Genomic DNA, 26,994 nt, shown 5'->3' with positions numbered 1-26,994 from the left:
TCTGCACCAAATTTAGTTACAAGCTACTTTCCATCTGCAGTCCTTGGGCAGGTACAGAACACATTAAAGAAACTATTTACATCAACACATCTACAGGCTGTGAGTCAGAAAGTTTAAACGTCTGAAGAAGCCTAATGCCTAACAATATCCAAATCCCTCGATATGGAATTTTCACATTATGCATGTCACGGTATGGTATTTATTGCGATATTTTGTGCAGAATTGTGAATGTGCTATTTTTTTTCTTTTAAAATGTATAGTATAGTATATTGTGATGGCCCACGATATTATTGTGAGACTTTTGACGATATAATATCTAGTGCTGTCATGCGATTAAAAAAATTGAGAGATTAATTAATTATGATCTGTAATTAATTAATCTAATTAATCTCATTTTAATCTCACCTAAAAATTGCTGAGAAAAGCCTTCAATTTGAGGTATTTTCATTTAAATTCATTATTACATTATTGTGGCAGATCAAAAGACTGATATAGATTTAAAAAAAGTGACTTTTATAAGTCATTTATTGTTTAACAAATCTCTGCAAATTGGCTGTTGAGCCCAAGTCTCCATGAATAAGAAACTGTTTGCTGTAAAGTAGCAAAGACGAGGAAATCTGAACATAATAACTTGTGTCTACTTAAAGACAATAAAAAGTCCAGACTTTCCTTAATCATATTAAAAATATTATTGATAGAGAAATGCTTTATATATGAGATCACTGGTTTCAGTCCTGGTTTAGACCTGCTTTAGACCTGCTTTAGTCCTACTTTAGTCCTGGAATGGATTAATCCTGGTTTTAGTCCTGGTTTTAGTCCTGGTTTAGACCTGGTTTAGACCTGGTTTTAGTTCTGGTTTTAGTTATGGTTTAGCCCTGGTTGAGTCCTGGACTGGATTAGTCCTGGTTTTAGTCTTGGTGTTAGTTCTGGTTTAGAGGCGCACAGGAGGAAGCGCGGTTTACGCCGCGTACGCGAGAAAACACGATCCACACGCGGCTCACGGGAGCACGTCGGTGTCCGCGCAGTGTCTACGGAAGGAAACGTGGTCCGCGCGTTCTCAGGTTAATGACGATGATGAAGGTGTGTGTGTTGTGTTTGTGTGTGTTTGTGTGTGTGTGTGTGTTTGTGTGCGTGTCCCCTCATGTGGCAGGTCACTATAGGACAGTAGTGCAGACATCATGAGCCTATGCAGGTTGTTTTCAGGCGATATTATATTTGTTATTTTCTTTTATATTTCACGTCGGGAGAATAATTTCCAAGACACGAATGTGTTTTTACCTGTGCACTGCTAACTGTTCTACTGGCTCTTCGACCTCGTCCATTGTGCGACTGACGCGGCCAGCGTTAACATAATGTTTGCATCGCTCTTACTGCGCGCGTTTTGTGTGGGTTTCCAGCAATGAGAGGAATTACCGAAATAAAAAAAATTTATAAATGTGTTTTTGTGTGTGTGTGTGTGTGTGTAAAAAAAAACAGGTTTTATTATAAAGCAACTCGCATACAGAAACACTAAAGTTAGAGATTAAAAATGAGATTAACGCGATTAAAAAACATAACGCGCTAAATATGACTGTAATTAATTAATCGCAATTAACGCGATAATTTGACACCCCTAATAATATCATGATATTTTGGTTATTATTGACATGCCTGCCTGCTCTGAAACTATTATTTTAGCCCAAAAGAGAAAGTGTGAAAGTCTTGAGTCTTTACCTGCTCCAGGTGGATGTTCTTGTAGATGACAGTCTGGTTCCACTCGGGGTTGACGGTCTTCTGAGCGTATTTGGTCCTGCGCTTGTTGTCGGCACTGATGAAAACACACAGTTCAGAGCAGTTATTTCTGTTCATAATATTGTCCTGTCATTTTGGACCACTTTAACTGTGATGTTTGAATCACCGGTTCATGTGCACTGAACAGATGCTCGTGGATGTGAGTGTAAACATGGTGTCAAAGAAATCCATGTGTGGAATGTGCCATGTCCTTTCTCATACAGTACACTGCAAAACATACCTGCACAAGTCAAAATGACTCGCATATGCAAATGTAAAAGTGTTAAGTGCTAGATGTAATTAATTTATTTTATTTGTAAAGTCATAAAATCTACCAGGAGAAAGAAAACCAAAATCATATTCATTTGGTATTTAAAAAAAAAAACATATTTTGAAATATGAGGGTTTTTTTTTGTCTTCTTGATGGTTCAAATCTATTAATCAGTTTCTACTTCCTGTTTATCTATGGGTTTCAGAATGATGAGAAATGTCAATGATTTCCAGTTGCCATAGTGATTACCAATATAAAACAAATTCTTCAGTGTCACATATAATGGAAACTTGAAACCAATGCACCATTTTGAGACCTTTTCATCATTCAAAAGATACAATATTTTGGTTTTAATTGTTAACTGCTATGGCAACGGTGCACATTTTTCATCACTCTGAAACTCAGGGATAGCACTAGAATACTGTAGTTGTACGCTTGGCAAGACACTTCAGCTCACTTGCCTGTATGAATACGATATGTGTGGTGGTTGTAGGGCCAAACAGCACAACCACACAGTGAATGAATAATGGACTACAGTATTCATTCACTTCTTTACTACCCCTAAAATAAAAAAAATAAAAAAGTACATTTTAACTTTTGCAGATACTATTTTTTGCAGTGGCTCTAAAAGTTCAATGTATGAATGTGAGTGTTGCGGCGAATCGACAAATGACAAGAATCAAAAAACAATGGAAAAAACACATTGGAGCAGACTCATAATGGAAATCATAACCAAGCACACCAACGAAAAGGCCAAAAGCACCACGCTACCTTGCATTCTGGACAACCATGACTTGTCTGAGGGAGTCCAGAAGAGGAGGAGAAGGGCAGAGACCACAAACCAACCAGGAGAAAGCAAAACACAAAAACAACAGTCAGAGAAGCTGAGGATCATACAGGAGAGAGAATAGGGCAGAGAGAGGAGACTAGCTGGGTGTTCACCACTGACATAGGAAGACTATCTGGTTTTAGACCTGGTTTAGACCTTTTGTAGAGCTATAAACCTGCATTAGACCTGCTGGAGACCCTATGTAGACCTGGGCTATAACTGGTGTAGACTTGGTTTAGAAATGGTGTAGACCTGGTTCATAACTGATGTCGACCTGGTTTAGAACTGATGTAGAGCAGGTTTAAAAATAGTGTAGAGATGGTGTAAAGCTGTTTAGAACTGTTGTAGACCTGGTGTAGAACTGGTTTAGAACTGGTGTAGACCTGGTGTAGACCTGGTTTAGAACTGGTGTAGACCTGGTTTAGAACTGGTGTAGAACTGGTTTAGAACTGGTGTAGAGCTGGTTTAAAACTGGTGCTGACCTAGTTTAGAACTATTGTAGAACTGGTTTAGAATTGGGGTTGACCTGGTTTAGAACTGGTTTAGACCTTTTGTAGACCCGCTATTAATTGAATTGAATTAGACCTAGTGGAGACCCTGTTTAGCCCTGCTTTAGAACAGGTTCAGATATTCTGTAGGCCTGATTTAAGCTTTATGAAAACCTAGTTTTCAGCCTGGTTTAGGTGCACTTAGATGAATGACCTCAACAAATATTAGAATTAGCCAGTCAATATGCTTCTGTGGCCTGGCATGTAACTACATACCATAGTCTTCTGGATTAGTTTTGGTTTAGTACTAGTTTTAACCTGTTTTAGGCCTGATTTAGACCTTGTTTAGACCCGGTGTACAGTGTATATTGCTAGCAAGGCAAGTCAGTCCCTAAAGCTTTCTGTTCAGTTGGAACAGGACCAAACACACAGCAAACCCGACAGCCGTCACATTTTAGAACCGCCCAATCACAGCATGTGACAAAATGCAGTCATTCAGTGCAAAATACCTCAGCTCACTAAGAGTCTAGTGTTAAGTTGTTTCTCAGTCCTCTGTTGTTATATATATATATTTTGTACTTGTAAAATGGCATGTTTATTTTGACACTGACCATGCTTTTCTCCAATTGGTTAATCCGCCTGTCAATCACACCCATCAGAATTTGTGGAGACAAGTATAAGTATAGCAAAAGTGTTCAGTCTTCGTATATTCCTAATTTAGACCTAAACTGAGCATGCTTTAGCCCTGGTTTAGTCATGATTTACGATGATTTCACACTTGCACTCACACTAAAGACAAATTAGACTACAACTAGAAAACAGGATCAAACCAAAACTACATCAGGACTAAACTACATACAGTCCCAAAGTTAATTTTGGGTTAGAAGTGGTTTCAATAATCCTATAGTTCAAGTCTGTTTAGTTCTGTTTTGGACCTGGCATTTCTTGATTTTCGGTCTACTTTTTTGTATTATTATATTTATTTTAGCCTGCAGATTGAAGCGGTGATTTGCCCTCTCTTGTTTACTCAGTCATTCCTGCAGTGGACGTGAGGAGCTCAGAGTAAAGGGCTGAGAGCTGAGCCAATCAATAGTCTTTTCAGGCCTGATTATAGCACTAGAGAAATGCGTCTGACACGAGTCCAAAAACGCTGCTGTGATCGCACGTCGCCGAAGGGGGATAAATAATTCAGGCTTTGAAAATGTAACAACGGAGCACGCTCACTGTATTGCTAATAAAGCCTAAGAAGAGAAAGGGCGTACTATTGGTTTAGATCTGGTTTAGTTCTGGTTTAGTCCTTGTTAGTTGTGGTTTAGTTGTGGTTTCTTCCTGGTTTAGTCCTGGTGTAGTTCTGGTTTATTCCTGGTTTAGTCCTGGTGTAGTTCTGGTTTAGTCCTGGTTTAGTCCTGGTGTAGTAGTCTTCTTAGTTCTCAAACATTTGAACATACAAACATGTACTACTCCTGGTTGGGACCCTGTTAAAGGGCCTGTAGTTTTTTCTCATATATTTGAGCAAAATGTGTCTTGCCCTAGTACAGATGCTGTATATTGTATAAACAGATCAAGGTCATAAAAGGTCTGCTGTGTACTTTGCATTAGCATACATGTTGTTGTAGGTTTGTCGCTTAGAGTTGTGAAAAGTGCTTAGTATAAAGTCATCACAATGAATAATTAAGATGCTTGTAATGTATAAGGTAAGTGAGGAATAATTTTGGACCACTACAAACCATTTAAAACTAGTTCTGTTTTTCACATTTTAAGAGAAATTCAAATCAGCCTTTAACCCTTTAACTTTAGAGGGCCTTCACTCTTGTCCTAGTTTGGTCCATGAATCTGCTTTAGTCCTGATGGATGGATCCTGTTCTAGTCCAGTTCTAGTCCTGGTTAAATCCTTTGGTTCTGACATGGATTGGACATTGTTGCTCCTGTGTTCTCGCTACACAACGCCTCGCCCTCCGTGCACCTGAGCGTCACCTTGCGTGCTCCCTTGCCTTGGCTGCTCGGCGCAGGCTGCACCATGCCTGTTAGCTGCAGTTAGCCTTTTGTGTTTGACCTGGTGGGACCAGCTGTCCTGTTTTCGCCTTTTGTTTGGTAAGGTTAGGTTGGGAATGTTTTTTCCTTCAGGTTAGTGATGTCGGTACTGGCTTCTACAACCTTGTATGGGGTTGGCCTGGTGCCGCAACAACTTTTACTTTTGTAATCCTTTCCCTTCTGCTCTGCTTCCTGTATTTTTGTACTTTAATTTTCAGCTTTTTATCCACAAACTGTCACTTAACTGATGTAAAAGTATGTTAAATACTTACAACAGGTACTATCCCACCATAATTAGAAAAAACATAAAAACCTGTCATATACACTTTAACCTTAATCTGTTCAGGCCTGGTGTCCAGTCCCATTGGTTTATTATTGATTTAGATCTACTTCATACCTTGATTTGTTCAGTCCATTGCTGTATTCTTTCTAATTTAGCTTTGTAGCATTCATATATGGTCTACTCCTTTTCCAGTCCTGTTTTAGACCTACATAATTAACTCAGTGTAATATATACGAGGTCTGTAGGTGGCGCTAGAACCTGCTCCACCCTCAGTAGCAAAGGGCAGGCTGGACTTTGGGCCTAATCTCATGAGAAGGTCTGATGGGTCATTATCTAAGTGCAGATAGGATTACAGCAGCGATAAACAGCGTATCGATCCCTGTGTGAGCTATTAACAGAGCAGAGGCCAGGAGCAGGGCCAGAGCCACAGGAAAACTACTTTGGACAATACTGTATGTGAGAGAGAGCTGGTTCAAGGCAAAAAATAAATCATTGTTTGAGATGTCAGTGCACACTACCATTTCTATGCCCTTTTAAAATGTGAAAATCTTGACCCTGTTTTTGGAAGGATATTTAGAATAATTCTGCACTTGGGCTCGTACTGATATGCTACTATTTTCTGATCTATGCTATAGTGTTTTTTCCTCATCAAAAACGTACCTGGAGTTGTGTTTTGTTTCATTCACACATGTTTAACGTACAACCTCATAGCATATTTAGGCAGAGTTCTTTTCTCAAATTGAAAAAGTCACCACCTTTTGTCATGTGGTAATACTGTGCTTTTAAACTCCATGCAACTTCACAAGAACCATTTGGATGATTTCAGCCCTGGAATTGCCAATCTCTACTGAACTAAAGATAAAAGGTAGATGTTAACTTGAAAACTACCACTACATAACATCACAAGCATTTTGAACTGATGAAGACAGACTAATAAACCAGGATTACTCAGACATGTGTGAATGAAACAAAACAAAACTCCAGGTCTTTTTGATGAAGTAACAATATTATAACATGGCTTAAAACTCACAAGAATCAATTCTGTGTAATATTGGACATTCTGTTCCATTCACTTTAATGAGGCTGCAGAATGAACATTATTTTTGACATCTTGACCTATAAACAACAACAAATGGCTCTTGTGTATAGGTCATATGTCATATTTGCCAATGAGTATTATGAGTCAATATCTAACTTCCAGCTCAATTTTCTAAAGTTCACTCATGTAAGCAGGGTAAGGGTTTGTGTTGCTTGATGAAATGAGACAAACATTTTATTGTCAAGCATGATGTTAGATTGAAGAAAATCTTTATTACTCTGGTTTTTCATAGTTTGTGATGTTCAGAGGCTAATGTTAACTCTCCCATTGAAAATGCACTACAACATATGGAATGGTATCAGCCGTTAGAATGCATATGTTGAAACTTGTAGAAACAATGGAAGGGCTAGGTCTGCTTTTGACCCTAGAGATCTGCATTAGAGGGACAGTCCGGAATTTTGGACATAGGACCTCATTTCCTAGTGAGCCAGAGTGTTGGAGATGTGTGGAGACACATCTTAAAATATTCCATCCAGTCCTTGTATTTGCAGAGGTCGCTGGTGCTAGGCTAGTGCATGTCAATGGCCATAGTTAGCCTCCCACTATAAACAGTCTTACCCACTCCACAAAACACCTGAAGTAAAACTATTATAACATCAGACTGTCGATGTAAATGTCAGTGTTGATAGAATCATTTTAGAAGTAAAACCAACCTTGCATTTGAAGGATTTATGTCTGAGCAGCAGCAGCGAGTTGTACTTCCTGATAGAAAGCTTGACAGCGGTGGATTGATATCACCTAGCACCTATCTTACCGGCAAAGTAAAATTCCGCAGCTGCTGAGAAAATAGTCCCTCAACATGCGACGATTCATGCGATGCAAGGTTAGTTTTATTTCAGACGTTATTCTATCAACACATACATTCACACTGATAGTCTGGTGTAATAATAGATTTGCTTCAGGTGCTTTGTGGAGTGGGTAAGACTGTTTTTAGTGGCTATCTATGGCCATTGACATGCACTAGCCTAGCACCAGCAACCTCTGCAACTACAAGGACTGGATGGAATATTTTAAAAAGTGTCTCCACATGTCTTCAACACTCTGACTCACTAGGAAATGAGATCCTATGTCCAAAATCCCAGACTGTCCCTTTAATTAGAGAATTACTCAATATTGTGGCCTCAAAAACATTTCAGAGGCATTGTAGTAAGAATAAGTAAAAGGTCCTATATTACAAAAAATTGACTCTTGTGAGCTTTAAGCCATGTTATAATGTTTCCTCCTCAAAAACATACCTGGAGTTGTTTTTTGTTTCAATCACACATTTTCGAGTAACCCTTCATTGCTAGTCTGGCTACAACTCCAAGCTCATGAAGTCATAAACTGGTCATTTTGACAGCTACTTTTACCTTTTCATCAATAGCAGCAATTCCAGGGCTGAAATTATCCAAATGATTCTAGGGAAGGTCATGTATTGGCTCATAGCATCACATGGTGGAACAGAGTGTTTTCTGTTTGCAAGAACTCAAGCCTAAATATGCAGGGTTAATGTGACTAAAATACATTAAAAGACTACATTGACCATGATCCCTTGCTCTTTGCTAGTGCCTCTAGTGAGAAAACAACTCTTCTTTAACCCTTTGTAGCCATAATCCTGATTGCCAGCCTCCTATAATACCACAATCAATTTTATACTGCAACCTCAATACTGTCACTTTCACGATTTATGTCTCCATTTTGTCCTTGCTCTGTAGGTCACCAGCCTGTCCATAACCACACTCCCCCTCTTTGCTTTACCCCTGGTCTATCCCCTACCACATCCTTCACATCTTTCACCAGCACTGGCATAAGGGAGGTCAGATAGAAGCTGAGGAGACGAGACAGACAGACAGCAGCAGAGAGCCACACACAGAGCAGACGTCAGCACAGATGAGTTAAGACCACTTGAATTCACCATGTCAGCTTTTGAGTTGTTTTGACTTGAGTTATTTAGGTAATGGTGCTAAATTACTGGACTTGATTTAATACGGTTCCCTAGGGACAAAATGAAGTGTTTATCCGCTAAAACTGAAAGGCTTTAGTGCAATTAAAAATATTTACTGATTTGATCCACTCAACTTAAAGCAGACCTATAATGCAAAATCGACTTTTCAGAGATTTAAATCATCGTATAGTTGTTTCCCCTTACCATTTACTCATCCAAAGTTGTATTTTGAGTCATTCCTGCATGTTTGAGGTCTTTAGTGACTTATTTTCAAGACTCCATTTTGCAGATCAATTCCTATTTTCACCCAATTTATATTTTTTGAATTAGTGATATACATAGTCATTAAAAAAAATAAATAAATAAAAAATACCATGATGACTATGCAACGCTGCTGAATCCTACATGTACCACTGAATATAAAAATAAAATTAAGTACAAAAGTAAGTAAGTATCTTAAAATACCACAAAATAGCAGGGTTTCAATTAACTTCTGGGTCCCCTTTAAATGCTGGGTGCAGGTGTATATTTTGATAAATAACTGCCGGTGCTAAATAAATGCAGAGTCTGTATAGAAAGTAGTCTATGCCAACACCCCCAGCAGTCGTTCTAGCTGCTGCCGAGGACGCTGCTCAAACTCCCATTTCCTGTTTTTTGTGCTTTATTTAACAAAGATATCATGATTAGTAAGCAGCGACACCACAGAGAGCGTGATGTTTACAGTCTACATAGTAGCAGTTTGACTTCAGTTCAGTCCCGCCTTTATGAGACCGGTTGTGTGATTCGGAATGGATAGGCTATATATTCTGCATCCGATTACCCTTGTCTTCACTAAAAAAAGTGGAACAGATGACGTTGCTGTGAAAACCCTATTTCGAAGTGATGTAAAAAAGAAAGATGGCGCAACATAGTGGGCAAGAAATGGAACCAGTTTTTAAGAGTTTTGGTAATATTACTTCAGTTTGGCAATTCAGAGGAAGCCGGCAATGTCACTGTAGCTGTTGTGGTGTAAGAGGAAAGTTGTGGCAAAGCGGCGAGGAAAGGCAAGGCGGCAAGATTCGTGCCAACAAGGTAGGCAAAGTAGTCGCCAGGCCATCGTATAATGGTGACGCCTCCTCCGAGGCCGAGTGCCATAAAAACTGTAAATTATAGTCATACTGGTTAAGAGGATTTGATTACCATATTTTCCCAGTTTTGCTGAGCAAGATTTTTGTGAGGAAGGAATTAATCGCCTGCTCCAAATTGCTGCCTGGTCTCAAATAAATGCCTGGTCTGTGATTGAAACAAATAAACATCCCAGCTATTATTTGGAATTTTACGGTAAGTATAAGGAAGTGGGGTAGTACATCTGTAGCGCTGAAAAAACGGATGTTGAGCAGCTTAATGGCACGATTAACGATTGCTCAAACATGCATGAATCACTCATATACAATTTTGGGGTTTGCATAACAGGCCCACTTTAACAGTTTTGTTCCTATTTCTACGAGGACCAACATTTAAAAGTGTAACTTTTCAGGTGAAGGGTCTGCTGGAAGATAGTACTTTGCTTGAAATGCTCCACAGTATGGCATTAAACTTAGCTATCTCCAAGGAGACAATTAGAAGATCTCACTATTTTGCAATAAAAACAAATGTAATTGAATAAATGCTAGGTAGAAACATTTAATGCCATACTGAGGAACATCTGAGGCAAAGCAATACAACATCACACGGCAGATGCTACACACAAAAATTCTCATAATTTGCCATTTGAAAAAAAAAAAAAAAAAAAGAATAAATAACTACATTAAAAACTCAAATCTAGCCAAAAAAGTGACTTAAATATTATGTTAAATAAACCTATACAATAATTTTTAGTATATATATTGGATTTTTAAAAAATGTAATAAGTCCACATTTCACTGCATTTTCTTTTTTTAGTACTGTATGTTATTCAAATCAAACAATCAAACTCATCAAAACCACTCAAATAAAATACTTTGAATTCAAGTCATTTCAACTCATGTCATTATTGTAGTTTTGCTGCGCGCGCACGCACACACACATGCATCAGGCTCTCACCCTCGTCCCGGGAGCAGGTAGACTTTGACGAAGGGGTCGGAGTAGCCGTCATTGTCCCGGGGGGCGAGGTTCCTGGCCTGGAGTACGTGGACTATCAAGTTACCCAGGTTCCTGTCATAGTTGATTTGGAGCTAAAAGAACGCAGCAGTGACAGACAGACAGACAGGGCAGTGTGTCAGACAAGATGGCGTGACCGGAGATTGAATTTTGTATTTTGTTTTTACCTGGATCTCGCCGGTGATGGGGTGAGGTGTTCTGGGGACTTCAGTCTAGAAAGGTTAATAAAAAAAATATGTTGAGACCAATAATACTGAACAAGCATAGACTTAAAGAGAGGCATTTGATTTCCATGGGTTTATTAATTGCTAATCTAATGTATTTAGATCTCCATGTTACCTGAAATGTTTTGAAAATGCTGTATTAGCTGAAAACACTGTATTAAGATGTTTTATAAGTTTTACGTTTTTTGATGCTCTGAGTTTCCCCTCCCTTTGCTCCTTGTGCTAAGTCACTCCTGCTTCAGAGCACAATAAAACACAATCATTGAGTCGCCCACTAATGAAATTACTGCACATCACATCAGGTTTATCAAGTTACTCAAAGTTGTTCAGAAATATATTATATATTCCCATCATGAATATACAAAAACAGGATAAAAACAATACACAAAACTGCCACAATCACGTGCAGTAGCTTCATTAAAAGGAATGTGTTCTGATCATAGACCACATATATTATTATTATTATTATTTTTTTTTTTATCTATGTATTTATTTTGGGCAAGATGTTCAAAATAAAAAAAAGCCCAAAAAGGAGTGTAAAGAAGAAAATTTATTTAATCCCACCCCCCTCTTCTAATTTAACATGAGTTTTCTTTTGCATTTTTCAGCCATTATATATCAAACTATATGAACCACTAACAAATGCGGACAATGAGTAACTGCTATAGCTCAGTAACATAACTTCATCATATTGCCATATTGTAACAATACATAAGCATACCAACAGACAACAGATACAAGAAAGAGGAAACGACAAGCATAAATAAGCACTACAGAGGCAGTATTGTTCTAATATTAAAACCCACTCTCTATATACTGTGACCAGACGATATGTTTATATAACAACTTGAATTTATGGATATTTTGGCATTATTTGAGATGTTTATCCAGACTGTTCTAGAGTTTTACACCATACAAACTTTTACAGGTAGTTTGAACATTGGGCAGTTTGAAATTTCCATACCCTCTAAAATTGAGTTCTTGCTCTCATTTTGAACAAGCTTTGAAGATTAGTACAAATATAAATGGACATATTTAGCCCACTGCCACATGTTTCAGATGGGAAGTGGCATCGCGGCACTTCTGACTCCATCGACTCTGGCTCCAACTGACTTTACATTGAAATATCTAACTAAACTAAATATCTAATAACTGCTTGTATGTGTGTATTATTTGTATTAACCTACTTTACATGGTCTTGGTGTTTGTATTTCGCTATTATGTCCATAAATAAGTTGCTATAATATGGAACTCAACTTCAAATTCACCCCTATAGCCACTTGCCTCGTGACGTCACACTCCTTTGATGATTCTTTATATAGTCTATGTGTTAGGTTGTGATAGTGCTGTGAATGGAAAGGAGGGGGCACTCAAAGCATCCTACTGAAGACAGTTTGAGCACACCGATGATCAGTGCACAGCCTTTTAAGTTGTAGGGGCCCCACCTCGTAACATCGCTATGTGGGCATTTTCTGCACTGGAGAGGCATACAGAATAAAGATGCTTGATAGCAACAACACAACAGTATAAAATGATGACAAAAACCTGCATATAACAGCGTAATACTGCCTTTTTCATCTTGTCTTTCTGAAAATGCCAAGTCATTTTCATAGATGGGCCTATATCTAACATTATGAGAAATGTAATCGCTCGGGAAAGTCACTGGTGAAGTTTAAGAAGGTTAATTGGCTATTTGACACAGCCGGACATGGAAATAGCTTCTTCTTTAGAATAAAAAAGAACCGCAGATAATCATTTCAATCGATTCAATGGCTTTTTGTTAAGACATGTATATTAAATGTGCTATCTAACTATTTCATTATGTTAAAGTGGCTGTACCCGATTTTATTCCATGTATTTGAGTAAAATTTGTCATTTTCCAGTACAGATATGAGTGGGTCCAAATGAAACAGTGGTGGTGTACTGTCTGCATTTAAAGGTGCTGTACCTGAGTTTTACTGTCTTAAAAATGAGAAAAACAGAACTAGTTTATTTTAAACAGTTTGCAGTGGTCTAAACTTATTCCTCACTTACCGTATGCATTCTGATCATCCTAATTATTCCCCCTGATGAGTTTAAAAGAGCTTTTCACAACTCTCACAAGAGCCCAGAGCGGAGTTAACGTAATGGGATGGTTAGCAGCCATTACCATGATAACAGCACACTTCCTGATTATGCAATAAAACACTTTCTAAGTAGATGCAGACCGCACAGAGATCTCAAGAGCTGCTTCTGCAACATATCTGTACTGGTGCAAGACGAATTTCACCTTATATAACATTATCATTATAAAGCGTTTTATTGTCTAAGAAGGAAGTATGCTATTAGCATGCTAGTTGTTGTTAGCATTACTGTGTCGGCAAAAATTGCATTTGGGAAAAGCGCATGTAAACTCATCATGATGAGTTATTAAAATGCTAAAAATACATGCAAGAAAAGTGAAGAATAACTTTGGACCTCTACAACTTGTTTAAATTAAAGGTATATTATTTTTTTAAAAGGCCTATATTACATAAAACTGACTCTTGTGAGCTTCAGACCATGTTAGATATTGTTACATCTTCAACAACATACCTGGAAATGTGCTTTGTTGTATTCACACATGTTTGAGTAACTCTTTATTATTAGTCTGTCTACATCTAAAAGCTCAAAATGCTGTTCCATCTTGTGATGTCATGAAGTGGTAGTTTTCAAGTTAACAGCTTTAGTAGATATTGGAAATTCCAGATCTGAAATTATCCAAAAGATTCTAGTGAGAGTGTATAGAGTTTAAAAACACAGTGGAGCTCTTGATGTATTACCGCCTGACATCACAAGGTGGAGTATTTTCAGTTTGAGAGAAGAACTCAGCCTAAATATGCAGGACTTCTGAGTTAAACATGTGTGAATTAAACAAATCTAAACTTTAGGTATATATTTGATGAAGAAACAACATTATATCAGAAAATAATGTAATGTGAGCCCAGTCCGTAATCAGGCATGTTTTTGTGTCCTTTTGTGTCCATGATTGAGCGATGAGCACCCAGAGCTGTACTCACGCTTTGACCTTGACATCCCACCTCCATTTTGTGTGATGTAATAAGAGTCTGATGGAACACAGGCATCGTGGAAGACAAATGACACCAGGGAGAGGCATGTCTGCTCCAGCCATCAAGCCGTGATCCATCCTGCTACCTTATGTGAACCACTGTCAACAAGCTAACAGGTATCAAGCTTAATAATAATAGTGTTTTTTTTGTTTTTTTTTTTTTATTACAGTATACTCTATTTTGCAGTGGAATAACTATACAATGCAATCAAAGGCCCAGTACCTGTTTTTTACTGTCTTAAACAAATACATTTTAAAAGGTTTGTAGTGGTCCAAAGTTGTTTTTACCCACTTTATGCATTTCAAACATTGTAATTATTCACCACAATGACTTTCCACAACTTTTAGAGACCAGAGTGGAGTTTTGCTTGACGCTAAAGCTAATAACAACTCGCATGTAGGGTGACCAGACGTCCCTATTTACCCGGGACAGTCCTAATTTTAAGCCTTGTGTCCCTTGTCCCTGCAGATTTATCCAAAACTAGTGATTTGTCCTAGTTTTATATAAGATATGTCCCTGGTGTCCCTATTTTTGACCAATCTGATCCCTGCCAACAGTAAAGAGAGGCATAAATTGTCACTTGCTTTGGTAGAATACAGAAAAAGCTGCTTAAAAATGACCAAAACACAAAGAAAATGTGACTATACTGACTCACCAAGTGCAAAACAATTTTCCTTACATATCTGTTTCACAATTTTGTTATTACTATTACCAACTCAAGCCAAGAGTGTCACTGTTTTTGATTTAGAAATTCTGGTCACCTTACTCAGATGCTAACGGTGGATTGTTTCTCGGGTAATAAAACACTTTCTAATTAGATGTAGGCAGCACTTAGCGGTAAAGGTGTGTATTGATTCTTGGTGCATACATTAGCAAACAGTCAAAACAGTTTTAAGATAGTGTGAAAACTTCTAAATTGATTTAAACAACATATTTTGTTTAGGAGTTTGACTGCTGGCTAATGCTAACTAGCTTGTGTCTACTTTTATGTGTGAGACTGTGGGAAAAGAAGCTGCACAGTATGAGTTGGTGGTTTTCAGATTCTTGAATGTGATGATGTTGTACTCTCAGACGGGGGCAAGAAACAGATTTACCTTTTGATTACATTGTATTTTGGCATGAAATATTCAAAAGGTAAATTCAGAAATGCTGAACATATCATTTCATATCAGATCATATCATTTGTGGACTAGAGCCAAGAACTCACTGTATTACAACAAAAATCTGCATTTTAGCATGATTAATTTTGGCTGTATTAAAGAGTATTGACCTATAGAATGTCGTGATGTCTTCAGAAACCACCAATTGTGTAAACCCATTCTTAGCACAATTGTGGTTTGATTTCTTTTGTAAATTCTGTAGTCCTACCAATAGTAAAAGTAAATCCAGCCTTTCCACACTATTACAGGTCTGCATTCTTACCTTGTGCCTCTGTTTCTTGTTGATGGCAGGAGAGGCAGGCTGGCCCGGGCTGGGTACCCCACTGGAGGCGGCTGACCCTGGACCAGACTGGAGCAGGGCGGAGCGTTCTAAAGCTGAGAGCACCCCCAAACCCCCAGGACCCATGGGTGCTCCCATCATCCCAGGACCCTGCTGCTGGGACACCTTCTGGAGCTCCGCCGCCAACTGCTTTGGGTCAACACCCGGGGAGCGCTGGCCACCTACAGGCGACAAGAGGTAGTGTGTTTACATGAAAACATAATGACAAATTAATTATTGCTATAAGTTATAATAAGTATAATAAGAATTCAGTCTTCATTTGAAACCTGCACACCTATTTTAACATGTATTTAAACAACAGATCAAAATAATGTCCTTGTTTTGAATATATTTTATAAGTTCTAAACCTGGAATAAACATGGGATGGTGTCTTGTCTCCCCAGGTTTTAACCACAAAAGCAGAAAAAGATGAGGACTACCTTTGGCCAAAGCAAAGCAATACTGGCTCTGAACCAGGACTAAAGTAGCACAATCGGTGCTACTTTATAAACCTATGAAACAAATCCTATTTCAATAGCAAATTAAGAATAAATCATTATAAAACAGGTCAGAAAAATCTTGAACTTTCCAAATTCAGATATTGTGTATAGTGCAATTTCTCATACATACTTGATTTAAGCTGGTGCTCCAACACTTGTGGGTGATCGGGGTCAGACAGCATGTTCAGGTCACTGTTGAGAGCAGAAGAGGAAAGTGTATTACTATCCATGTAAATGAGGAGCCATCATTACAGAGAAAAGAGAGAGAGCTGCTGAAGAAGAGTTGGCAAGGTAGAAGGCAGATCAAAATGCTATGATACAATAATGCTGTTAAAATGTCAATATGCCTCTTGTTATTAAAGGTGCTCTATGTAACTTTTCCGGTGTGGGGTCAGACACTTGCTTGTGTCCAGGGAATGTTACACAATATAACATTAAACTTATCTCAAGTCATATTCACAGTAAGAAATCATGTTTTACGAGATATTCTAAGCATAAAAAACATCTTTAATTCACTGAATACAAGATGGAATTTAATGTCACACTGAGAAACATTTCCAGCAAAGTTGTATCTTGATGGACACAAGTGAGTCAGGACCTACCACTAGAAACAGATGCTGCCTTCTCAGGAATATTCCAGAGTTTGGCAATGAACATAACATATCTATTTGTCTCAAAGGAGATATGTATATCATACTGTGAAATGTTCCAGGCAAATCATATCTTCAGGAACTCATACAGATGTTGTTCCATCCATCAGAAAAGTTCTATAATGCAGTAGTTCTTAAAGTGGGGTCCAGGTACCCCTTGGGGTCCCTGAGCCATATGATGAGGCCCTCCAAAAATTGTGATAACATTGATCATTACCTACTACTATTTCTGATATATAATCCCAAACATACAGTTGTTGATGAAGAACTTCACCAATAAAATAAAGATTCAAGTTTAGTTATAAACATGGTTTGCAATTCAGAATCATCTTTTCATCCCTGGACTAGAAGAATTTGAGAACCCCAGACACAGTGCTCCTTTATTTGAAACTATACATGAACAAAGAATCAGGTTCAACACTAGTGATATTTCTGGATTCTTCTTTTACCAATAACAATGATTCCCTTTAATCCTGCCCATACTTTCTATCTGAGATTATGACATATAAAAGAACACATTCTTCTGTACAGGCAGCCATCATTACACTGACAGCATGTAGGCGTGGAGCGGTGGAGCAGAGGAGAGATTTGACATATTGCTGCTAAACACTTCGGGGGGACAGCGTGTTGGAGAATATAAATGGTGACAGATGTAACTCACAGGCGCACGCAGAGCTCCGCCTCGGCACACGGCTGACCCACGATGCATTGCACCTCCTCGTAGGTCTTTCCTGTCAGCGGGAGGCTGTTCCACTCCAGCACCTGCATGCCTAAAGACATGGAGGATATGGCCAATATGTGAGTGTAACAAATGAGTCAGGATTATCACACAGAACACTGCCAAAAAGTTAGCATGGATTAACATAATTTGCTGACTGCACAAACTTTTGGATTATTGCTGCTACTATTACTACTACTATTACTACTACTACTACTACTACTACTACAGTTACAATAATATATGTTTCAATCTCCCATTTATACAGTTATACAGTTATGATTTAAAAGAGAATTATCATTATTAATATATTCTTTTTGTGATACACGGTCAAATAAACAGAGAGTTTAATTGCTAGAGATGCTTGCCCAAGAACCCAAATATTTTCAGATCCACTGGGTTTTGAACTCCATACACTTTCACTGGAATCATTTGAATAATTTTAGCCCTAAAATTTCCAATCTCTATTAAGGAAAAGGTAGCAGCTAACTTGAAAACTACCACTTTATGACATCACAAGGTGGAACAGAGCATTTTCAGCTTTGGAGATGTAGACAGACTAATAATGTAAGGTTATTCAAACATGTGTGAATGAAACAAAACATAACTCCAGGTTTGTTTTTGAGGAGGTAGCTACTGTACATTCTAATAGGGGTGTAACGATATCCAAGTCTCACGATACTATACTGTCCCAGTATGAACCTCACAGCATGACATTTATTGCGATATTTTGTGGAGGCTAAACAGCTAAAACGGTTAATATGCTACTTTTTCCTCTTAAAATGCCTTGATTAGACTTAATCCAAAGAACTAAGACTTAAAAGTGCTTAGAACTGTTATTTCTTCTTGTAGTCTACACTGAAATGGAGCAAAGGATCACGGTCTGTGTAGTTCCCACTGACTTTTTAGTTATTGCTGCACCATAACTCTTAATTTAAGCAAAGACAGTTGTAATTCGATATATTGTGATGGTCCACGATATTTTTGTGAGAACCTTGATGATACGATATCACAATTATTGTTACATCCCTACATTCTAACATGACTTAAAGTTCACAAGAGTAAATTGTATGTGTTCATTATGAATTAAGTATTTTTTCATGCTTTGTTCAGGCTGTAAATAGTGTAGCAATTATAGTGTTACTGTATATTCTGAAAAAAGAATTGCAAAGTCAAATTTACAACTGAATAGCAGCAACTTAATAAAGGACCTCCCTTCGTCTATAGCAGCCTCCCATATGCTGGTGTGGCTCTCAGCTCACCAGGCACAGGCACAATATACTTAATACATCCATACCATTCTATATGAGCTGTAGTCATTTCCATTTTACTCACCACTAGGCTGCTTGGTCTATTTACTCTGACCGCCGCCATATTACTCAGTATAATATGTGTTTCACCTGCAGGCATGTTCCACTGCTGCTTCATCACAAACACACAATGCATTATATGACTCACTCAGCAATTCAACTAGGACGCTTTTCATTAATTTCGAACAGAGCCTTGGTGAAGGTCCTATGCAAAATTGACTCCTGTGAGTTTTAAGATATGTTATATTGTTTTTTCCTCTTCACAAACATACCTGGAGTTGTGTTTTGTTTCATTCACACGTTTAACACACAAACCCAGCATATTTAGGCTGAGTTACAGAATATACTTGTGAAGTGCTCCATTTGCATAATGTCTACCCTGGAATTATCTCTACTGAACTAAAGGTAAAATATAAAATTAGCTGTTAATATGAAAAAAATAAAAAAATAAAAAATTAATTACATCACAAGGTGGAATAGAGCATTTTGATTTAATTTTAATAATTATTTATTTCTCTTCTATTTTATTTTTAATATTTTTTTTTCTTATTTCTAGTTAGTTAGAGATTTTTTGCTTAAAAAAAGAATATACATATCCATTTCAACTCATTTTAACATACATGGATAATTATTTCCATAATGTATTTATTGTAAACACTTATTCAAGAAAAAAATAGCGCACCTTCCTCTCCAATAAGTGCATGCATATTTGAGCAAACATTAGTGTGTGTTTGTTTGTGTGTGCATGTGTGTGTGCATGTGTGTGTGCATGTGTGTGTGCATGTGTGTGTGCATGTGTGTGTAGTGCTAAGTATAGCCCGATGACTAACCCCGAGCGCTCACGTGAGGATGACTGAGATGACAGTCTCTTCACTGTTTGAATGAGACGCATCAGGGAACAAAACATGACACAAGATGCAAGAAACGAGGCTACAGCTGCCACTCACAAACCAGTGAAGGTTAGATACAATATTTGCCCTCTGTATGGAAACTAAAGCTAACCTGTGGGAAATTCTAAACATACTCTACCTACAGATAGATAATTGTCCTTTACTTTTAACTTTCCCCATAACCTTGTAAAACATAAGAGGCCGGGCTGTTGGGTTTTTACCAAATATGTTTGCTACTCTTTTACATTAAATTATAGCCTATTTAAAGCTACAGTATGTAACTTTCTGGTGGTGCATGATCCCATGGAAATGGAAACTTAAAACCATACTTTATCCTTCTCTAATATTTATGCCATATTGTGAAATATTATTAACCTTGCACAGCAAGATGGCTTCTTGCAATATTTGTGAGTTCCCAAACTCACGAAAATCCATCTTGTAACAAAATTTACATTTTTCAGCTTGTTCCACTGTTGTGACACTTCGACCAATCAGATTAAAATATTTGTCATGACACTCCACATTTTTTTATCGCTTTCAGCGAAAGCCATCCCAGATTAATAATGAGTAGAACTCAATTCAGAGTGACACACATATCAATCTGGTGTGAGCCACTTTAAAATATTACAGTCAAAGGAACAACATTTCCATGGAAACAAATATTAGAAAGCCCTCCTCCAGGCCAAATAAGAGTCAGGTTTGTGGAGATGTAAACCACCTCAGTAGGATGCATGCCTTTTTTCTATGCAGTATATAAACAACCAAAATTAAAAGCATGTTTTTATTTCTGTCTATTTTTTGACTAAAACGTTACATGCTAGGGCTTTAAATGTGAATATTTTATTTGTAGATTATTCACTGAGGATGGTATGTTCTTTTATCTGTATTTATTTACTTTTTCATTGTTATTACAGTAATATCCATTATAATATTTCACAAATTCATTAGAAATGTGCCTGTAAAAGTTTTCAAGAGTCTAGTTTCTTATCAGACAATGTTCTCAATTCTAAATGTGCATATTTTTAAGACCACAATTCCTCCCTCATCACTTACCCTCTATGACTTTGCCTGTCTGCTCGGCCGCTCCTCCAGGGATGACTGCTGCGATGTAGGCTCCGATCTCCCCTCTGCTGCCTGGGATCTCCTTTCCGCCCACCACACGGATGCCCAGGCCGTTCCCTGTACAAACACAGGTACTTGCAGACTACTACACTTTATATAGTATTTAAATGTGGAGTGGAGCAGTACCTGAGACGCTGCAGTCCCTCTGGTCTCTTTGGAGCTTAATGCGAGCGTGTGGGAAGGCATATGGCACCAGTTTCATCTGCAAACAAATGGAATATGTTAAAGGGAAAAACTGCTTGTAAGTATTGCAATATCAGTTGGTACTGATTCTACTGAAGTTTGTTTTTTTATTGCCATTATATTCACACTAAACAAATCTAAAACTTCAATGTCATTGCAAATAAACCAAAATATAAACCATGTATTTTAAAAAAACAAACAAAAACAAACATATATATATATATGTAAAGATTTGATTTTATAAAAAATACTCAAGTAAAAATAAAAGTATCACATGGAAAATCTAATTAAGTATTACTAAGTATTAAAGTACCCTTATAAAATGTACTGCCAGAGTAAAAAGTATTTTGAGCATATTTTAACCATATTTTGAGGTCTCATAAAGCTTCAAATGTATTGATTTTAAAGATTATTCTAAAGATTTGTGCTTTGTATTTTGTTCAGTAGAAACAATTGAATCAGTCATTTTTTAAAGATATTTTTGTTTGCTCAAACGATAAATTAAAAATAAACCTCTCAGCCTTTTCAACAGGTCTCACGCAATAAAAAAAAAAAAAAAAAGACTTAATGAGTAGAAAGTACAGATATCTGCTCTCAAATGTAGTGAAAGTAAAACATTTTGACATTTCAAATCTAGTAAAGTACAGATACCTAAAATGTATACATAAAGATGCACTATGTAACTTTTTCATTGGAGGGTCAGTGACTTGCTTGTTTCTATGAATATGTCAGTGCTCTGCCTGGAATGTTCCACAGTATGACATTAAACAGCTCTACTTTAAAGTTATTCATTTACAGGTGGTTTTATGGCTCAAAATTGCCTAGAAAAACAGACATTACGACTAAGTGAGGGTGCATCTCCAGAGATCTTGAACTTGATTGATAACTTGATTTGGTTTTAGAAAGATTTAATACCATACTGTGAAACATTCCAGAAAAAGTAATAACATGTTCATGGAGGAAAAGCATTTGATGGACCCTCCACTAGAAAAGTTACACAATGCACTTTACTACTTTTACTTTGTCACCTTCCATCATCTTTTTTGTTGTTGTTCTTTTTATATTTTGTCAGTTTGAACAACCAGAAGCTCATGTTTGAGAACCCCAAAATGTCACCTGTCTCCTGTCCACGTGCCCACTCTGCGGATGTCCCTCTCTGGGCTTATCAAACCAGTCCGTGTCCTCCCTCCTCAGATGGTAAGCTACACACAGAAACACATATTAGACGCAGTAGTATTCACAGTACCCACATCTTTCACCTTCTGGGTCAGAGAGGAGTCATGCAGCCCCCTCTCCTCTCTACCTCCTGGAGATAGTGGACAGTGAGTGGACATGGACATTGAAAGCCTGTTCAGTCACATGCTCTGGTACATGCACTTCATTGTGGTGAGTGGAGTTGCTGATTTGGACACACCCAAACCTGGAGCTCTGAAACACTTACACTTTGTAGCATTGTTTTTCATAGTTGACTGAATAAACAAAATGCTGTGGATTGGACTTGCCCCATGAGAGTTAGATACACAAATATTTTTTTCTGATCTGTGCTATAATGTTGTTTCCTCATCAGAAACATACATGGAGTTGTGTTTTGTTTCAATCACACATTTAACACACACATCCTGCATATTAAGGCTGAGTTCTTCTCTCAAATGGAAAACATTCAGTTCTACCTTGTGATGCCATGCAAAGTGCTCTACTGTGTTTTTAAACTCCATACACTAAAATCATTTGGATTATTTCAGCCCTGGAATTTCCAACCTCTGCTAAACTAAAAGTGAAGGGTAGCTGTAAACTTGAAAATTACTGCTTTCTCACATCCATCTCAAGGTAGAACAGAGCATTTTGAGTTTTGAGAGATGAAGAGAGGCTAAAAATGCAGGATTACTTAAATATGTGTGAGAGAAACAATACATAATTTCAGGTATGTTTCTGATGTGGTAACAACACTCTAAAATGGCTTAAAGCTCATAGGAGTACGTTTTGTGTAATATAGAACCTTTAGAGGTGCAATATAGAACTTGTCAGGTGGACATTCAGTACCTGCTTGTCTCCACAAATGTTCTGTGGAGATCTATTTGCCTTGGATGCAGAGGTGGGTAGATCTTAGTTACATTTACTTGAGTTTTTAAAGAAATTGTACTTTGTACAGAGTTCAGAGTATTTTTCTAGCAACATACTCCTTCTTGAATTATATATATATATATATATATATATATATATATATATATATATATATATATATATATATATATATATATATATATATATATATATATATATATATATAATATATATATATATATATATATATTCCGCTCCTTCATTTGATTTAGTTTGTCTCATTTTTTGTGTCTGTCTTTTGAAAATACTGCACCAGATTTTGTGCATTATTTAATGTTTCGTCCCAGTTACATTGTTACATTTCTAAGTTATAAATCAGATGTTACGTCCTAACAGTTACTCTTGTTAGTTACTCTTACTTCAGTAGTAATTTTCCCAAATACTGTTTTACTATTGCTTGAATAATTTCTTGGACCACTACCTTATATTTATTTGAGTAATATTATTTTGAAGAAACTATTTTATTATGTTGGCTCCTCTACCCACCTACTGTGCCACAGTATGGCAATACACTAATCTAACTCCATGTAGATGCCACCAGGCCAAGTTACAAGTCAGACATGTTGAGAGGATATGTGTTTTTCAAGGCTTTTTTTAATACTAAAATCACCTGTAATTGATTATGCAAGATAGATTAGTGTAACTCCATACTGTGGAACATGCCAATTTAAGTATTTAGATGTCCATAGAGACAAGCAGGTGACAACCTCCCACCAGAAAAGTTGTACTGTGCACTTTTAAACCTACATATACGGTAAGTTTATTTTTTCCCAAGATGGTCAGTCAACAAAGTATACCTATGGAGAACATTGTGTACTTCTTCTACTACTACAAAATAATTCCTATCTACTTTCAAGGCACTCCCCCATGCACACACACATCCATATACACAATATTTTTAACTAATGCCATCAATAGCATATACTGACCATTATCGATAATCTGATGTGACTTACCCATACCTACTTTGTTGTAAATACTATTCTGTAGTACCCTTCAATTGTTTTGTTTTTGTGTCCTTAGGCAAGACACTTCACCCACAGAATGAATGTGTTGTGTGAGTGATTGTTGGTAGTGGTTGGAGGGGCTGACGGTGCAGATTGGCCCGAGCAGCTTTGGCTACAATAGCATACCACCTTTGAGTGCAGAGTGAATGAATAATACACCAAATGAAAGCCACTTTGAGCTTTATAAGACTAACGCATTTTTATTGTTATTAATGACCCCTCTGACCACCAACAATCATTCACTCAAGATGGGAGTGTCTTTATCTACTCCATTTTTTCAGTATCTTCTTCACAGCATATAACCCAGTAATATAGTATGTTAGAAAGCGGAGCATGTGTTCATAGTATAACATTAGTCTAGCATGACGACACAAGATACACACGATATCTGTTTGCAGCTGTGAACATGAGTACTCAGAATGGTATGCCTCGGGTCGATCACTGCGATGTTTCTGCTCATTCCAGAAGGATGCAAAACTCAGGCCCCTACAGCGCCATATGACCCACTGAATGGTAAAAGATAGTCGTTAAAATGAGTGGACTGCTGCTACTGAGAGATGGCATGTTTGGTGCACCACTGACGCATGGGTCATTCCTGGAGGAGTGGTCATGGTCCTATGGCACTACATGGGATGCTGTCTCACCTTCTATATTCCAGTTTGGGCCTCCAGCTGGGATACAAAATTCAATGCGGTTTTCAGAAACGGGTTCAGCATTCGGTTCAAAGTTGGAGCTAATGCTACGACTACAGCCACTACAAAAGCCAGGCTAAAACTACTAGCGTACTACAGCTAAGCAGAGGTGGGACTCAAGTAAATATTGTGTTACTTTACTATTAGTAACAGTGCAATGTAAAAAGAATGAAATAATGTGCCTTAAAAATACTGAGTGTTAAGTGTATTTACAATGTTACAGTGTCACTATTAAAGCGCCCGTATTATGCTGTTTTCTGATATATGTTATGTTATATTCTCATCAAAAACTTACCCAAAGTTGTGTTTTGTTTTTTTCACACATGTTTAACACAAATTCTGTATATCTAAGCTGAGTACTTCTCTCAAACTGAAAACACTCTGTTCCACCTTGTGATGTCATGTCATACAGGAAGTGTTCCACTGCATTTTAAACTCCATACACCTTCATTTGGATAATTTCAGCCCTGGAATTTCCAGTCTCTACTGAACTAAAGGTAAAAGGGAGCTGTTATTTAGAAAACTACCACTTGATGATATCACAAGGTGGGACAGAGCATTTTGAGCTTTGGAGATGTAGGCAAACTAATAATAAAAGGTTACTCAAACGTGTGAATTAAACAAAACTCAACTCCAGGTATGTTTTTGATGAGATAACAATATTCTAACATGGCTTTAAACTCACATGAATAAATTTTGCGTAATACAGGACCTTTAACATCTAAGATGTTGCACTGCACTTTAAAAAAATAATTCATTATTGTGGTAAACTGACTGGATGTTGTATATCAAGCTGAAATGTAAATTTAAATCTTAAATCTTCTCAAATCAATATTAATATCTAGAATTCAAGTATTTAAAATAGTTACTTCTGTTCATATGTCACTGGACCTTCTATACCAAATCTATACCAACCTTTTAACTTTAGCTTCATTTAGCTTTAACTTGAGTATAAGAAACTATTTTTATTACTCAAGTAAAGTCCAAATTCAGGGTAGAGAATCAAAACGGTGATTTTTGATACATTTTGCTTTTTGTTTTTTTCGTATGAATTTAATATTCAAGTTTATTTTTTCTTTTTTTTTCTTTTTTGTATATATTTATGAGAATTTATCCTAAACCATTCAGATTCTCAGACCTTGAATTTTGAAACTGCACTCTTATTTTTATTTATTTTTTATTTATGTCAATTACTTGAGTAAAAAAATCCTTCCACCTCTGACTATAGACTACTACTGTACACTACCACATGCACTAAAAGCACTTGTCATCTATTACACATGCTTTTAATACTGAACTTAATGCAAATCACTACTTAACTTAACTTAAAATAAATATTGTGATTTCTATTGACTTAATTTTTTTACTTAAAGGTGCATTGTGTAACTTTTCTGGTGGAGGGTCCGTCAAATGCTTTCCTCCATGGTGATGTTATTGCTTTGTTCGGAATGTTTCACAGTATGGTGTTAAATCTTTCTGTCATCAGGGAGACCAAACCAGGCCAAGTTACAGGTCAGATCTGTGGAGAGGCAACCCCACTCACAGTCATAATGCCTGTTGTTCTACGTATTTTTGAACTGTAAAACCACCTGTATACTGGAACATTCCAGGCAGAGCAATGACGTATCCATAGAAACGAGCAGATGACGGACCCCCATCCGAAAGGTAACACAGTGCACCTTTATACTCCACATGGAATACTCTACCGTGTCTGATACTCTCATGAAAGATTCTGCCATCGTCTCTGTGCAAAAGGACCATGGGCTCACCTAGTGCTGGAATCACAGGGACATTTTATATGGGTTCATTTGGTTTGGCTAACTTTGTGTCTATGGAAAGAAGCAAGGCTAACTCTACCAAGCATTGAAAACTATTGCCTTCGTAACCAAAGTGCATGACGTGAAATCAGTTTTTTATTTGTATTTTGTAAATGGGAATCTATGACGTACTAAATTATAAATAAAGTTGAAATTAAATCATGTGAATTTTGTAGGCGGTGTACTCCTTGTTTGACTAAAGCAGACAACTGACCATACTAAAAATTATGTAATCTATAGTGTAATGTGATTGAATAAACCTGTGTGAAATGTTTTTTGTGTGTATATTTTATCTCATTTGATTATTTATGTATAGCAGATAAGTTGGGAATACTGTATACACTACCAGTGAAAAGTTTTGACACACTTTTTCATTTAT

General features: G+C 37.2%; 1 protein-coding gene across 1 annotated transcript in view; it reads right to left on the bottom strand.

The window, feature by feature from the left end:
* The window catches only part of pclob (piccolo presynaptic cytomatrix protein b), a 108,135-nt gene that overhangs the window by 20,433 nt on the left and 60,708 nt on the right, over positions 1 to 26,994 (bottom strand). Inside the window, 12 exon segments of the mRNA XM_055155849.1 lie at positions 1,714 to 1,807; positions 2,813 to 2,839; positions 10,757 to 10,887; positions 10,981 to 11,025; positions 13,839 to 13,841; positions 15,549 to 15,787; positions 16,236 to 16,297; positions 17,417 to 17,525; positions 20,727 to 20,852; positions 20,922 to 20,997; positions 22,095 to 22,180; positions 24,751 to 24,777. Coding sequence (XP_055011824.1) covers positions 1,714 to 1,807; positions 2,813 to 2,839; positions 10,757 to 10,887; positions 10,981 to 11,025; positions 13,839 to 13,841; positions 15,549 to 15,787; positions 16,236 to 16,297; positions 17,417 to 17,525; positions 20,727 to 20,852; positions 20,922 to 20,997; positions 22,095 to 22,180; positions 24,751 to 24,777 — 1,025 coding nt within the window.

The sequence above is a fragment of the Boleophthalmus pectinirostris genome, unplaced genomic scaffold (assembly GCF_026225935.1).
Source record: "Boleophthalmus pectinirostris isolate CB_2022bp ecotype Guang Dong unplaced genomic scaffold, ASM2622593v1 HiC_scaffold_2, whole genome shotgun sequence".
Lineage (NCBI taxonomy): Eukaryota > Metazoa > Chordata > Actinopteri > Gobiiformes > Gobiidae > Boleophthalmus > Boleophthalmus pectinirostris.
Note: the sequence above shows the minus strand (reverse complement) of the source record. Positions and strands in the feature narration are given on the sequence as shown.